The sequence below is a fragment of the Notechis scutatus genome, chromosome 8 (assembly GCF_049901735.1).
Source record: "Notechis scutatus isolate UNSWTSFEM ecotype Mainland chromosome 8, rNotScu1.2, whole genome shotgun sequence".
Lineage (NCBI taxonomy): Eukaryota > Metazoa > Chordata > Lepidosauria > Squamata > Elapidae > Notechis > Notechis scutatus.
Genome location: NC_142016.1, coordinates 23,086,905 through 23,102,857, shown reverse-complemented (window position 1 = coordinate 23,102,857; position 15,953 = coordinate 23,086,905). Strand labels below are relative to the sequence as shown.

Here is a 15,953-nt window from a genome sequence, read left to right as displayed (position 1 = left end):
CTTGTGGGAAGCCATCAGGAAATGTCAGAAATCATGTTGTGCAATACCCACAACTTTGTGAATAAAGCTGATCTAAAATAGATCAGGAAATTGGAACAATTCTTCAAACCCATATATTGTCAACCAGTAGAAGATTGGGTGAGATGCTTCTAAAATACTCAGTCCAAGGCCAAATGATCACAAAACCTCATAAATGAAAAATGACATTGGACTTTGCATAGCCCTTTGTAATTAGTAAACTGTGTGACTCATGTTCTTTTAGCAAATAAATTTTTTACTGGTTCTAAATATACTGCATTATGGAGTTTTCATCCTTTCCCGTTACCGGATGTGAATCCAGCCACACCTCTTCGGTTTGTGAATCCAGCCACACCTCTTTGGTTAGCAATGAAGAAGTCAGAAGTCAAGAGGGTGTCCAGATCTGATTTGCCAAGCTCCTGTTGGATCAATCTTGGTCAGGATCTCTGATGGTTCCAGATTTGGGTTTTGAAACCACGAAGCCTGAAGATCTTCTGCTTATACAATGCAGACAAAGCCACCATACTTGATGAATGGAGTACATGGTATTCTTGGATGGAGAAGTTGGATGGTGCTTTGGACAGGTATGGATGAGAACCTCAAAAAAAAAAAAAAAATAGAGTCTCCAAGGATTGGATGAGATCTTGGTTGGAGGGTTGGGTCTTCATTAGAAATGTTGATGCATTTATCTGGGGTGTTGTTGTTTTTTGCAACATCTGAAGGGGCTGGATGTGCATGTAGGTGGACAGTTGGATCATCTCCAGTTTTAATGGCTGCTTAGTCCAACCTGTCTTGTTTAATTTATGTCCTTAATTGGTTTGATATAGTTTTATTTTTTGTAAGCTGCCTGGAGATCTGAATTGGCACCAGGCTTCAGTTGTTTTAACGTTTTAATCAGTTGAATGTTATAGTGTTCATAAGATGTGGAGCTGCCCAGAACTGGTTAAAAGACGAACAGTTGTTTTAATGTTGTAAATAAATAAATGAAATTAGAGTGGACTGCTACATTTAATCTAATTATTAATAATAATTCAAATTAGAATTGCTGAAGCTTCTACCAGGTTCCTTTTTTGCAGCTCTGCTCTATCGTTTTGACATTAATATTGGTCTTATATTGCAAAACAGGACTTTGGGGCCAATAATGGTTATGAATTGCATTCCAGTTAATAAACTTATGGATCCGGAGACTGAAATGGCTTGCTCGAACCTCATAGATATATAGCATTGAAAAAATAATAACAATTTGGATCATTTGAACTCCAATATTTTTACATACTCAAAGGTCCCATCAATTGTATATAAAGAAGATTGTCCTTTCAATGTTGTGGCACTCAAAGGTCTGGTGGGATGGTACCATCACAATTGCCTAGATGGCTACCTCTCAGCCAAGTGTGCAAAAAAGTTAAGAGAAATAAGACATTAGTGCTTTCGTGGGGTGTGGAGACAATAACTTGGTCCTCAACACCAATAAGACCAAGGAGCTTATAGTGGATTATAGAAGGAACAGATCAGACATCCAGCCCTTGCTTATCAATGGAGACTGAGTGGAGCAAGTGGCCAGTTTTAAGTTTCTGGGTGTTACCCTAAAAGAGGACCTGACCTGGGGTGCTCACATTGCAGCCATGGCCAAAAGGGCCCAGCATAGATTATACTACCTGAGACCTCTCAGAAAACAACAACTGAATGAAAAACTGCTGGTGATCTTCTACCGCTGCACCATAGAGAGTATCTTAGCTTACTGCACCTCTGTCTGGTTTGCCAATTGCACAATGGCAGATAGCATTGCCCAGAGGATCATGGGTTGCCCTCTCCCCTCTTTGGAAGAGCTTTATAGTTCTTGCTACCTTAAGAAACTTCAAAACATCCTCAAAGATCCAACTTATCCTGGGCTCCCTTTTTTTGAACTATTACCATCTGGCAGACGGTATAGGACAATAATAAAAACAAGGACAAATAGGCTGAAAAACAGCTTCTATCCCAGGGCAGGAGCTCTGTTGAATTCTACTATATGGTGCAATATTAATGCCATATCAGGGGTTTTCAATTCAATGTATAGAATGTGAAGGATGTGTGCTTTGTTTATTTTCATAGTTATAATGTACACTGAAGATGGTATTTAATTTCATTGTACCAGGTGCAAGGACAATAAAGTAAACTAAACTTTTAAAAAGTTACCATGATGCAGCTACCATGATGCAATTCGCACATTATATTCTATAATATAGCTTGTTCTATTTTGGTAGAGTACGCTTGGTGAACCCAGTCAACTATGCTGTATTGAATGAATTAAACTAAAATGTTCATTTAACATGATGTAGGCACCTGGTATTTCTGTGCTTTATATGCCTTCAGCTTTTTCTAAGCTGCTTTTTTATTAATCAGATTGATAGAGAGTTTCTAATTTTTCCTGAATATAGATTTGGTTTGGTTACAAGAATTCATTAAGTGACCATTAAAAGTTACGTCATCACTGAAAAATGTGACTTATGACCATTTTTAACCATTGCAGCTTCCCCATAGTCATGTAATCAAAATTCAGAGGCTTGCCAACTGACTCATATTTATGACGGTTGCAGTGTCCTGGGGTCAGGTGATCTCCTTTTGCCACCTTCTGACAAGCAAAGTCAATGGGGAAGCCAGATTCACCCATGTTACTAATTAATCAACCACAGTGATTCACTTAACAACGGTGCCAAAAAAAGGTCATAAAAATGGGGCAAAACTCTCTTAACAAATATCTGGCTTAGCAACATACATTTTGGGCTCAGTTGTGGTCGCAAGTCGAGGACTACCTGTATTGCATATCAAGCATGCAAGAATATTTGCCAACATTTGTTTCTATGCAAAAGGTAATTACAAATAGTCTGCACTTATGGCCACAACGGAGCCTCAAATTTTTGTTGCTAAGTGAGACATTTGTTAAGGGAGATCTGTCCCATTTTATGACCTTGCTTGCCACAGTTGTTAAGTGAATCGTAGCCGTTGTTAAATTAGTAACCCGGTTTGTTAAGTGAATCTGGCTTTCCCATTCAATTTGCTCATCACAAGGTCACAAAAAAGGATCATGGGATACTGCAACCGTCATAATTATGAGCCACTTGTCAAGTGTCTGAATTTTGATCAGGGGAACGCTGCAACAGTTGCGTGAAGAAAACAAAATCACTTTCACTACAGCTGCAAGGTTAGCTTATGCCCAAAGATGGAAAGCTAACGAAACGCTAGATGAGATGGAAATAATTAGGAAAATTTGGATGGGTGCCGAAATGGATAAATTAACTCAAGAATTAAAAAATAAGACCGATTCTGATTATTATAAAATTTGGAAGAAGTTTTACCACTGGTTGAAAAAAAGAAAAGTACAAGAATATACAAATGACAAAAGCTTATGTATATATGTAAATCCGTATTATTTTCTATATTTATTAATTAATGATGTAAGACAATCAGGTGTGTCAGGATGTATGCACCACGTTCATTGTTGTTTTTAAATGTCTTTTCTTTTCTGTATGTTTAATAAAATTTATTTTTAAAAAATCACTTTTCTTACTGCAATGGTAAGTTCAAACGGTCGCTAAATGGAATAGTTGTAAAGGGTTTCCTGTAATTCAATGGGCTTTTTGCTTAAAATTTATATTTGCTAAGAGCACGGGTGGTATTCAGCCGGTTCACACCGGTTCTATAGAACCGGTAGCAAACATTTTGACTGGTTTAGAGAACCGGCAAATGCCGCCTCTGGCTGGCCCCACCCCACCGCCACCGCTCTTACCTCTCCTATATTCTGTTATTTATTAGCTGAGCTGATTCATGCAGAGAGCGGATTGCCATGACTCAGCTGAGGTAAAAAAAAACAGCACAGCTCACCAGCATTGATACAGAAGGTGGTCTCTGAGCCCTTTTCACGCACATGCGAAACCTGCTGTCAGCGTTCCAGAAAACCAGCCAATAAATCCGAGACAGGCATCTTCTCAAAAGTTCTTTTTTATTTTGGATAGTAAACTGGCACAACTGGGGAATCCTGAATCTGAAAGTTTCGGGTTTCCTTGCAGTAAGTAAAAACTATGTTCGCAGATGATGCTACCATATTGGGTCTCATTACAGGTGGAGATGAAACAGCATACAGGGGGGAGGTTCAAAAATTATCCTCATGGTGCCTAGAAAACAACCTGAACCCTAAATATCAGCAAGACAGAGGAGATGGTGTTAGATTTCTGGAAGAAGAGAGAGGAACCCGCCCCACTTTACATTGTGGGGGGGGGCTGTGTGGAGAGTGTTTCCTTCTTTAAATTCCTGGGAGTCTACCTCCGCAAAGATCTCACCTGGAAAATCGACACAACTCAGGTGGCCAGAAAGGCCCAACAGAGACTCCATTTCCTGAGGGTCTTGCGAAAGAATAAAGTGGAATAACAACTGATGACCTTCTTTTACTGGTCCACAATAGAAAGCGTACTCACATATTGCATTACGATGTGGTATGCTGGCTTGACAGCCGTGGATGGAAAGACATTATAGAGGGTGGTGAGCACAGCACAAAACATCGAGGTCTGTTCCTGATACCACTAGATGACCTCACTAGGGCTCGCTGCCTTAGAAGAGTGAGGAAAATCCTCAGGGACGACTCACACCCCGGTCAGTACTTCTTCACTCTCCTACCATCAGGTAGGAGATAGAGAAGCAGAGCCAGCCGCGCCAACAGGCTGAAGAACAGTTTCTACCCGTGGGCTGTCAAGACTCCTGAACAGAAAATAACTTCATGTCAAGATAGTATGATAGACTTGCAGGTCCGGCACATTGTGCAATAAGGTCACATGGTGTAATAAGGTTGGGACTGGGTTAGGGACTTCTGTCCTCACTGTGAGTTGTGTTGGGTGTGTGTGTGTGCACAAAGGGAGGCTCAGCCAATCTCACTGTACACATGTACTCTGACAATAAAGGTAATAATAAAATAATAATACAAATCCATCCCCTGCACCCATCATCACATCACATGCCCCAATCACCATCCGTCCCAACTTGAGACTTCCCCTCACTTATGTGCAGAGATAACATGACCTTGACTTAGAAAAAGAATGTTATTAGGTCTAACTACATACGCTCCATGAAATTCCCCCCTCCCATGTTCCCAAGCTCAAAATATGGTAGCGTGGGAGCATCTGGTCTCAACATGTATTTGGGGGGTGCATGCACATTAGGTATGCCTGCACAGCTCATCAGCATTGATACAGAAGGCGGTGTTTGAGCACTGCACACACGCACACAAAGTGAAGCGAGCTTTCTGAACCGGTAGGAAAAAAAATTGAAACCCACCACTGGACTAAGAACCATTATTTTTCTCTCTCTTTCTCTTTCCTCCTCTACTGCAGCCACTGTCTTCCATTTGGCCGGAGCCGAAGACACAGTCCCTATTGTGTCAAATCTTCCAAATCCCATGGAGAAGCTTGACGTTATGTTGCATCCACCAAAACTTAGAGATGGGATTGTCTACTGCAGCTGGTCCAGGGGCCTGTCTCCAGAAACAATGCAGGAAATTGGAATAAGATTCCATCCCCCAATAAGTGGGTCCATGCAAGGACCGCAATATACAGGACGGGAGGACATTTTCCAAAATTGTTCCCTTTCCATCAGCAATTTAACCTTCCAAGATTCAGTAAACTACCTGTTGATAGAAGGAGGACCTGGACTCTTTATTGTAGGTTATGCAAACATAACTGTTGTAGGTATGTTTAATACCTTATTATTGCTGTTTCCTAAGATCTCGTGCAAATAACATGTGCCCATTTATGCAGGTGAAGGGCTTCTGCTCTGGCATCATAATACACATAATCCTTGGTTCTATAAAGCTTTTGTAAGACCACACCTAGAGTACTGTATCCAGTTTTGGTCACCACATTGTAAAAAAGATGTTGAGACTCTAGAAAGAGTGCAGAGAAGAGCAACCAGGATGATGAGGGGACTGGAGGCTAAAAGATACAATGAATGGTTGCAGGAACTGGGCATGGCTAGTCTAGCAAAGAGAAGGACCAGGGGAGACAGGATAGCAGCCTTCCAATATTTAAGGGGCTGCCACAGAGAGGAGGAAGGGGGTCAAGCTATTCTCTAGAGCACCTGAAGGCCAGACAAGGAACAATGGATGGAAACTGAACAAGGAGAGATTCAACCTGGAAATAAGGAGAAACTTTCTGACAGTGAGAACAATCAACCCATGGAACAGAAGTTGCCTTCAGAAGTTGTGGGAGCTCCATTACTGGAAGCTTTCAAGAAGAAACGGGACTGCCATTTGTCAGAAATGGTGTAGGGTCTCCTGCTTGGTAGGGGGTTGGACTAGATGACCTACAAGGTCCCTTCCAACTCTGATAATCTGTTAAATCTGATTCACAGCCAGTCATTTAGTGACCAGTGGAAGTTTCAACCGCAGTGGGGGGGGAAAGACTTATGACCCTTTTTCACACTTATGACTGTTGCAGCATCTGGACTATCTGGCTTACTCCAGTTTTACTCCAGTTTTATTCTATACCCCAAAAGAAACACTAGGGAAATTGCCTCCACAATTGATCCTCGTTTCCCTTAAATGTGATTTGTGCTGTACAGTTTTTCCCTTTTGATGATTTGGTTTTGGACAGTAAATTAATAAATGAGAAACTTTCTCTCCCTGTTAGGTTAAATAATTACAATTTCATAACACCGATAGAAGAGAATAACTCGGGATTGAACTGTGGGTTCCTTGGTGCCCTCTGAGCTTGGGTGTTTACTTGCAGACATTTCATTCCCCAACTAGGTAGTCATCAATGCTAACTAAGGAGTGGGATTTGTTCTCTGTTTATAAACCCCATTCTATTGTAGCACTGGTCACATTACTCAGTTGGGTAACAAAACATCTGCAAGAAAACTACCAAGCTTAGAGAACATTCAGGACACAATTTTTGTAATAGCTTCAGGAATTTCCAGAAGATACAATTAAAGCATGGCCATGGGGCTTTGGGTCGTGCACAAGGATTTCCCGCTAGAAAGGTCTAGAAACCAGGAGACTGGGAGTTCTAGTCCTGCCTTAGGCATAAAAGCTGTCTGGGTGACTTAGGACCAATTACCAGGAGACTGTGAATTCTAGTCCTGCCTTAGGCATGAAAGCCATCTAGGTGACTTTGGGCCACTGACCAGGAGACTGTGAATTCTAGTCCCGCCTTAGGCATAAAAGCTGTCTGGGTGACTTAGGACCAATTACCAGGAGACTGTGAATTCTAGTCCTGCCTTAGGCATGAAAGCCATCTAGGTGACTTTGGGCCACTGACCAGGAGACTGTGAATTCTAGTCCCGCCTTAGGCATAAAAGCTGTCTGGGTGACTTTGGGCCACTGACCAGGAGACTGTGAATTCTAGTCCCGCCTTAGGCATGAAAGCCAGTCGAGCGACTTTGAGCCAATCACTCTGTTTCAGCTCAACTTATCTCACAGGTTTTTTTGTTTTGGGGATTACAAGAGGAGAAAGTTGTATCGGATATGTTCACCACCGTGAGTTGTTTGTAAAAATAATAAAGGTGGGATTCAAATAAATAAATATATACACGTACATTTTAAAAAGCTGCTCGTAATAACACTCTTTCTCCTGTCTGCAGATTTTCTGCCCAAGCCAAATGTGACTGCAAAACCAAACAGCGCCATTGAGGAATTGCATCCAGTTCGTTTCTTCTGCAGTGCACCCAATGACCTAATGATTACGTGGTTTAAAGATGGAGAACTTTACACCAAGGAGTCCCATCTCTTGGACAATAATAAGACTCTTTTAATTCCATCTGTAACCAAGAGCGATGCTGGGGGATATCAGTGCCAAATTACCAACCACACCAGCACAAGAATCAGTGACATTCTCAACTTCAACGTTGTCTGTAAGTATTTGTCTTTCAAGATGTCTAGCTTGGTCTTAGCTCTCAAGTTCACCAGCTCTGAGTTGTTCTCCTACCCTCATCCCTCAGGGCCAGGGTGGGTGGGTGGGTAGGTGGCTTAGGGTTATGGAAACTCTACACCCCGTGGATTTCAGCTCCCAGAATTCCTGAGCCAGCATGGAATTCTGGAGGTAGACATCCATGGCCAATATGGAATTCTGGGAGTTGAAGTCCATAGACAGCATGGAATTCTGGGAATAGAAGTCCATGGCCAACATGGAATTCTAGGAGTTGAAGTCCATGGCCAACATGGAATTCTGGAAGTCCATAGACAGCATGGAATTCTGGGAATAGACATGGAATTCTGTGAATAGAAGTCCATGGCCAACATAGAATTCTGGGAATAGAAATCCATGGCCAACATGGAATTCTGGGAGTTGAAGTCCATGGCCAACATGGAATTCTGGGAGTTGAAGTCCACAGCCAACATGGAATTCTGGAAGTCCATAGGCAGCATGGAATTCTGGGAATAGACATGGAATTCTGTGAATAGAAGTCCATGGCCAACATGGAATTCTGGGAGTTGAAGTCCACTCCAACATGGAATTCTGGGAGTTGAAGTCCACAGATCGTAAAGTGGCCATAGTTGCTCTCCGCTGCCTCAGGAAGTCCTTGAGATGGGACCATTCTACTTGGACGCCAAGCATGGCAGTTGCCACAGGCAGGAAACCTTGGTGTTATATCAGAAAATGAAAGTATTTTTTATAAGAGTCACACAATTCTGTGCAGGGGGGAGAGAGATAATTTAAATTCTCTTTAAATGGGTAGGTGAGGGTTCTTATCAAGGGTTTTATGTCCTTTAATGAGGATTTGTTTCCCTTATTGCATATGAGTAATTTGGCCCTGCCTTGTCAAAAAGGGCTCTGCAAGTCACAAGGGAGAGAATTTATGATGTTGGTAAAAGTTGAGAAGAGAGGGCAACACCCAGCCACTTGGAAGAGCAGGTGGAGAAGGTGGGGAACAGGGCTGGGCGATCCTCCAGAACTCCATGACCAAACAGAGCCCATCCCTTTCCCATAAAGAGAGGCAGTGCTGCCTAGTAGTCATTTCCTAACCCGAACAAGGCTGGTCCCAGTGAGGACTTAGATACAATTCCCAAAGGAGTTTATTCTCTGTATTTGAGTTAAAACTAAATCTGGTGTATTGAGTTAAAATTCATCTTTAAGCTAAAGCATCAGGCTAGAAACTGGGAGATTGTGAGGGCATGATTTTGGGTCAATCATCAGGAGACAGGGAGTTCTAATCCTACCTTAGCCATGAAAACCAGCTGGATGATTTTGGGCTAATCACCAGGAGATGTTGAGTTCTAGTGTCGCCTTAGGCATGAAAGCCAACCGGGTGACTTTGAATCAATTACCAAGTGCTGTTCTGTATTTCTAGAGGCAACAATCTCTCATGTTTTCTTTAACTTCATTCATTTCTATGGGCACTGCAGACTGTCATATATATGCCCAAACATCCATGCATGGATGTAACCCCAAAATGACAGTGGGTAGAAATGACTGGCTTCCTAGTGGTGAGAACTAAGAATGGGAAGGGCCATCCTCAGAGTTGCGCACCTAGATTTTATGGGACACACCTCACTCCCACTGAGTTGCTGTTTCTGTTATTTTTTTTAATTACTTCAAATAATCATCCCTGTGTTCTATCTAATCCGGCATTTCCTAACTATGGCAACTGGATGAGTAGACTTCAACTCCTAGAATTCCCCAGCCTGCAAGTCTGGCTGGGGAATTCTGGGAATTGAAGTCCGCATATCTTCAAGTTGCCAAACACTGTTCTAATCTGTGAAAGGGTCTTTCAGACTGAAATAGTAAATGGAAGGTATGCAATTCATCTATATCTATATCTGTCTGTCTGTCTCTCTGTGTGTGTTAGAAATTCTGCTGATATATAGCACCACAGAGCAAACAAAGAACACAGTCACCATGTGCTTTACTGCTGAACTGTTCAACTGTAACAGGAAATAGGAAGCTATGCTTACTACAAAAGAACATAGAGTATATATCATAGATCCAAATTTGTAAGCACTGCCATTTACTGGCTGCATACTGCTGTAGTTGTTGCATTAAAAAATTCATCCCAACAATGAATTCCAACAATATATTTTCCCAAGATGGTCCAGATACACCTGCAATCCAGCCAACCCAACGATATTATAACGAACACATTAATGTTGTGCTCACCTGCAAAGCTGATTCATTTCCCCAGCCACGATATGTTTGGTTTCATAATGGAAAGAAAATAGACACCGGGCAAAAATTATTCCTCGAAGATTTCATGGAAGACAAAACGGGGAGCTATATCTGCCAGGCTGGAAATGATCTCCTTCAGACGAAAAGAAACAGCAGCAGCCTGGAGATTTACTTGGAAAAAAGTGAGTAACTAAGGTGCGGTTGAAAGTAGTTATCCATAGCCACTATAGGTAGTCCTTGACTTATGATCACAATTGGGACCAGGCTGTCAGGATTCCAGCAGTTACCCACAATTAAATCATGAGTCTCGAGCCAAACTTCCAAAACTTCAAAAGGATTTATTGGGAATTAACATACCCGGCACTGCCTGGGTGTAGCCGACTCTGAGACACATAGTTCACTGTCTCCCTTGACCCTGGTTTCCCCCCACCCCCTGGGTGTATCATAATTCATATTCTCCAATGGGACACATCCATAGCCAAGAGTCATCAATCAGGGTCTCCAGTTAGAATTTTGCATGGCAGAAACTTCAGTCACCTAGTTACTATCTTTGAAAAACTATTTGTGGAATGCACTTTTGATTTCCAGGCTGCCACACTGCTCCCCCCTCCCTTTCTGTTGGCAACTCTAAAAAGACCATAGAAATATTTTATGAGTTGACACAGACTTTCCGTTGCTATGTATGACAGTTGTTAAGTGAGCTGGATATGATTTTATGATTTTTCTTTTTGCTACGGTAGTTAAGGGAATTACTGCAGTTGTTAAGTGAAACATGCAGTCATTAAGTGAATTTCACCTTCCCCCCATTGACTTCACCAGGGGACGTGCAACTGTAATAAGTATCTGCCAGGTGCCAAGCACCCAAATTTTGATCACATGACCGTGGAGAGGCTGCAGTGGTTGTAAGGGTTGATGTGTCTGTGTTTTCCCTGGAAGAAGACAATCTTTTCCTTATGGAATACAGTTTGTCTTTGACTTATGAACAGAACTGATCCCAGAACCTCCATTGCTAAGCAAGGCAGTTGTTAGATGAGTTTTGTTCCATTTTATAACCTTTTTGTGCCACACTTGTTAAGTGAATTACTGCAGGTTGATAAGCAAATCTGGCTTCCCCTATTGGCTTTGTTTGTCAAAAGCCAGCTAGGAAGGTCATGAATAGCCATAGCAATAGCACTTAGGCTTATATACCGCTTCATATTGCTTTATAGCCCTCTCTAAGCAGTTTACAGAGTCAGCCTATTGCCCCCAATAATCCGGTCCTCATTTTACCAACCTCGGAAGGACGGAAGGCTGAGCCAACCTTGAACCAGTCAGGATTGAACTGATGGCAGTCGGCAGAGTTAGCCTGCAATACTGCATCCTAACCACTGGAGGGAGGGCAATAGCACTTAGGCTTATATACCGCTTCATATTGCTTTATAGACCTCTCTAAGCAGTTTACAGAGTCAGCCTATTGCCCCCAATAATCCGGTCCTCATTTTACCAACTTCAGAAGGAGGAAAGGCTGAGTCAAACTTGAACCAGTGTGTTGTGGCCTGTCAGCTGCCAGCCCCTCTAGCAACCAAATCAAAGGAGGAGGGGGTGTGGGAGTCAAGATCAGCATCAAGGCAATCTGAGAGTTCCAAGTGGGAAGAGGGAATAGAGCTGTCAGAGAGAGACAGAGACAGAGACAGAGACAGAGAGACAGAGACAGAGACAGAGACAGAGACAGAGACAGAGACGGAGACGGAGCCTGGGCTGTCTGTCAGCCCTCAGATGGAGAGTCAACAGCTTCCAGGTCTGAAGGTGGCTGATGAGGAAGAGGAGGAACAGCTGGGCCCAGTGCCTGGGGCATGGATGAGCAGAAGGCAGAGGAGAGGAGAGCAGTGGAAATCTATGGGCCGGTCCTTGGGACGGAAGAGCCACCGCTGCTAGCAAAGCCCCACACTAGCTCTGGGGATAAAAGGCAGGGGGCGGAGATGAATAGATGCGGCAGACACTGTTCATGTCCCCTGCTGGACAGACTTGTTAGCCTGAGGTGAAAGAGAAACTTTTTGACACGGCTGCTGGCGCTCCTAATAAAAGAATCATTGCTTCCGTTACGGGGGTTTGTCATGGTTGGGGAGCTGGGTCAGAACATGGTGAGGTTTGAACTGCTGAACTTCCGGCAGCCGGCAGTCAGCAGAAGTAGCCTGCAATACTGCATTCTGACCACTGCACCACCACGGCCCTTGTCGATCACATAACCCCCGGAAAGTGCAACTGTGATAAATCCACTTCAGTTGCCAAGCAGAAGAATGTTCATTGTAAGACTGTAGGGATGCTGCAGTGGCCATACGTGTGAGGACCAGTCATAAGTCCATGTTTTCAGTGCCCTTATAACTTCGAACAGTCACTAAATGAGGACTACCCGTAACTGTGTCCACGTTAGCTTCCCCGTCACTGATTTTCCCCGCATGACAACCGTTCGTCCTATCCACTCCTGAAATTTGCTTTTCATGTGCCGCTCCAGGCCTTCCTCCCCTGGTGAGACCTTCAACATTGGCGTTTTCCCCTTCCCACAGGTCGCGTGAGCAACGTTACCATCAAACATCCACCTGAGGCCATCGAGGGCAGGCTAATCTCCTTGCACTGCACGTCAAGAGGTGACAGTGTTTCATATTCCTGGACCAAAGGGGGCCAGGTGGTCCATGCAGATGGCCGCATCTCTTTGAAGAACAACAACCAGACCCTTGAGTTGAATCCAGGGTACCGAAATGATACTGCAGATTATATTTGCCATGGTAACAACAGCATCTCTTCCAACGAGAGCGAACCCTATCACTTGGACATTATCTGTAAGTCTAATCTTCTTGTCTTGAGTCATGGCATGCAGCCAGCGAGCTGTACATGATTCCTGAGTACTTAACCTTCTTCCTCGGTGGTCTGCCATTTTGTATAATCTCAATCCATTTGATTTGTGTGCGGGTCAGTTTAGGTCCCACAAACTGGGTTAATTCTGGGTTGTTTTTTTCTTCAGTTGGACTCAGTCAGTCTGGTTCAGTGTTTATCAAACTTGGCAAGTACATGGCTGGCTGGGGAATACTGGAAGATGAAAGCAACATGTGTTAAACTTGCCAAGATGGCTGGCTGGGGAATGCTGGGAGATGAAGTCCACATGTGTTAAACTTGCCAAGATGGCTGGCTGGGGAATGCTGGGAGATGAAGTCCACACATCTTCAATTTGCAAATATGGTGGCTAGGGATCTGGGTGGGAGCTGAAATCTTAAACTTGCCAAGTCTAGAAAGATTAGTCCAGTTGCTGACCACGGTAGTCCTTTTAACTGACACATTAAATAGAATAAAAAGAGAAGGTTCTTGCTACTTCAGAACGTTGCAAGGATGTTCTTTTGAAAATTGTTCCTCTGCTTAAAAATAATCCTAAATATGCTTGTCTCCTCCAGATGGACCTGACCCTCTGATTATCAATGAGACTATTGATGTCCCAAAAGCGCAGATCAAATTGACTTGCAAAGCTGTTGTGCATCCTCCTGCTGTTTATACTTGGTTTTATAATGGAACAGAATTGGATAATAGGATTTTGTTTCTGAAAATTAGCCCAGAGAATTCTGGAAATTATACTTGTAGTGTGATTAATCCAATCTCTTTCCTGAAGAGAAATACCACCTTGGAGATCAACATGAAAAGTGAGTAGTCAGAACAAGAAACTCCTGATCATTTGCCAAATACAATACATGCTGGCTGGAGAATTCTGGGAGTTGAAGTCCACAGTCTTAAAATTGCCAAGTTTGGAGAGCCCCCAGGCCAAACAGATTGAGGAGCCTGTGCCTTGGGACTGAAGATGTTTCCCCCTCCCCTCCCCCCAAGGTTGGAAGCACGTGGTCCCTTGGTGATACAAGGAAGGAAGAGGATTGCATTCCTTATAACATTGCTGAGGTCGCTTTCTCTTTTTCTCTTTTTAGGAAAGTTTAAAAGCCTAAAATAGAAATGAAGGATGGAAAGACAAGGGTGTAAGTATCAATTCTTCAGAAAATATTCAGGAATGATTCATTTGCTCTAGTTTCCCTAAGTTTTAGTTTTTCCTATCCATTTGGCTATCATCTATCCATCCATCCATCCAATTATCATCTACCTATCTATATCTTTCTCTTCATCTCTCCATCCATCTCTCCATCTATCTCCATCCAGCCATCTCTCTATCTATCCGTCATCTAACATTCTGTATCTATCTGTCTGACTATCTATCCATCCATCCATCCATCCATCCATCCATCCATCCATCCATCCATCTATCTATCTATCTATCTATCTATCTATCTATCTATCTATCTATCTATCTATCTATCTATCTATCTATCTATCATTCTATCTACCTACCTTTCATATCTATCTATCTATCATCTATCTACAGTATCTATTTATCCATTTGTCCATCTATCAATCAACTTTATATGGCCTCCCATCTCATAACAAGTGATTCTGGACAGCATATAGCAAAAAAATATAAAGTGATAAATCAAATTAAAAAGCTTTGCTTGCCAAAAAGGATTTTGAAGGTCAAAATCTTGAATTGAACCCAGGAGCAAAATGGGTAACTTAATAAAGTAACTAGTTTCATAAAACTCATAAAAACTTTCTTTGTAATGTCTTTCTTATATAAGAAATGATATGTTACTACAAAAGACAGCAACATGCTCCATTATTTCTTATTCAGTTGTAACTACTCCTCTTTTCTCTAATGCTAATCTTACTACAACTCAGGATACATAAAAGCACACCTGTAGTTAAAATCAAACTTTCCAGCGGAGAGTTTTAAAACCAAGATGTGGAATAAAAATTGTGCCTAATAGACTATTTTCCCTTTCAGCTTTCGTTCTCTGATTTCTGATGGAAAATTCCAAGGCAGAAAAATGTAAAAACAGCAGCCCGTTTGAGACTTCAGCTGCTTCAAAATCACTTCGATTTTTTGAAATCTGTACCTCCCTCTTTAAAGCCAAGTCCTTGGAGATCTTATCCATGCAAATATTAATTACCCTAAGTTAAAAACAAATCATGATCACTATGTATTAGGGTGGCAATTTTATTCTCAAAGGCATAGGATTCGGATCTTCTAATTACATTTTAAAAGTGCTTTGAATCATTGGTTATTCATACATGACAGAAGAATGTCCTTGCTTTGTTTACATTCTTATGAAAATGTATTCATTCCAATACTTGCCTATGATTTCTCATGTTCCCCTCTGGAAAGAAAATGTGTGCAGTTAATCACAAATGCACAGAGAAGCACGGAAAATTGTATTCAATAAATCTTTCCCATTGAGCTGTTGCCATTGTGCTGTATATGTTTACATTGTCATTGTTGTCGTGCTGTTGTTGTGGATCTCTTGCTGTTGGGGGGACAGTCACAAACACACTTTCAAATTAGCTAGGGCATATCCTATGAGCAATTACCCCACGGGATCAAAAACATCTTATAAGTTTAGAATAACAGAATTATTAGACGTCTTCTAGTAGTCCAACACCCTGCTTAGGAAGGAAACCCCTATACCATTCCAGACAAATAACTGTCCAATCTCTTCTTTAAAACTTCCAGGGTCAGAGAATTCACAACTTCTGGAGGCAAGTTATTTCACTGGTTAATTGTTCTAACTGTCTTCTTAGTTCTAGGTTGCTTCTCTCCATGATCACGAGTACCATTTTATAAAACTTTTGTAAGACCGCCCTTTGATAGAATACCGCATCCAATTTGGGTCACTACATTACAAAAAAAAGATGTTAAGATTTTGGAAAAAGTGAGATGATTAAAGGAAATGGCTATGGCTAGTCTAG

The 15,953-nt window shown here is 42.1% G+C and overlaps 1 protein-coding gene across 1 annotated transcript; it reads left to right on the top strand.

The window, feature by feature from the left end:
- Window positions 1-420: 420 nt before the first annotated feature.
- On the top strand, window positions 421-15,328 carry LOC113421200 (pregnancy-specific beta-1-glycoprotein 6-like). Its single transcript, XM_087970409.1, has 8 exons — window positions 421-602; window positions 5,379-5,732; window positions 7,624-7,893; window positions 10,226-10,327; window positions 12,689-12,961; window positions 13,568-13,810; window positions 14,087-14,134; window positions 14,992-15,328. Exons 1-7 carry the CDS (start codon window positions 524-526, stop codon window positions 14,107-14,109), a joined length of 1,344 nt encoding a protein of 447 aa, XP_087826535.1. The 5' UTR covers window positions 421-523; the 3' UTR covers window positions 14,110-14,134; window positions 14,992-15,328.
- The last annotated feature ends 625 nt before the right edge of the window (window positions 15,329-15,953 follow it).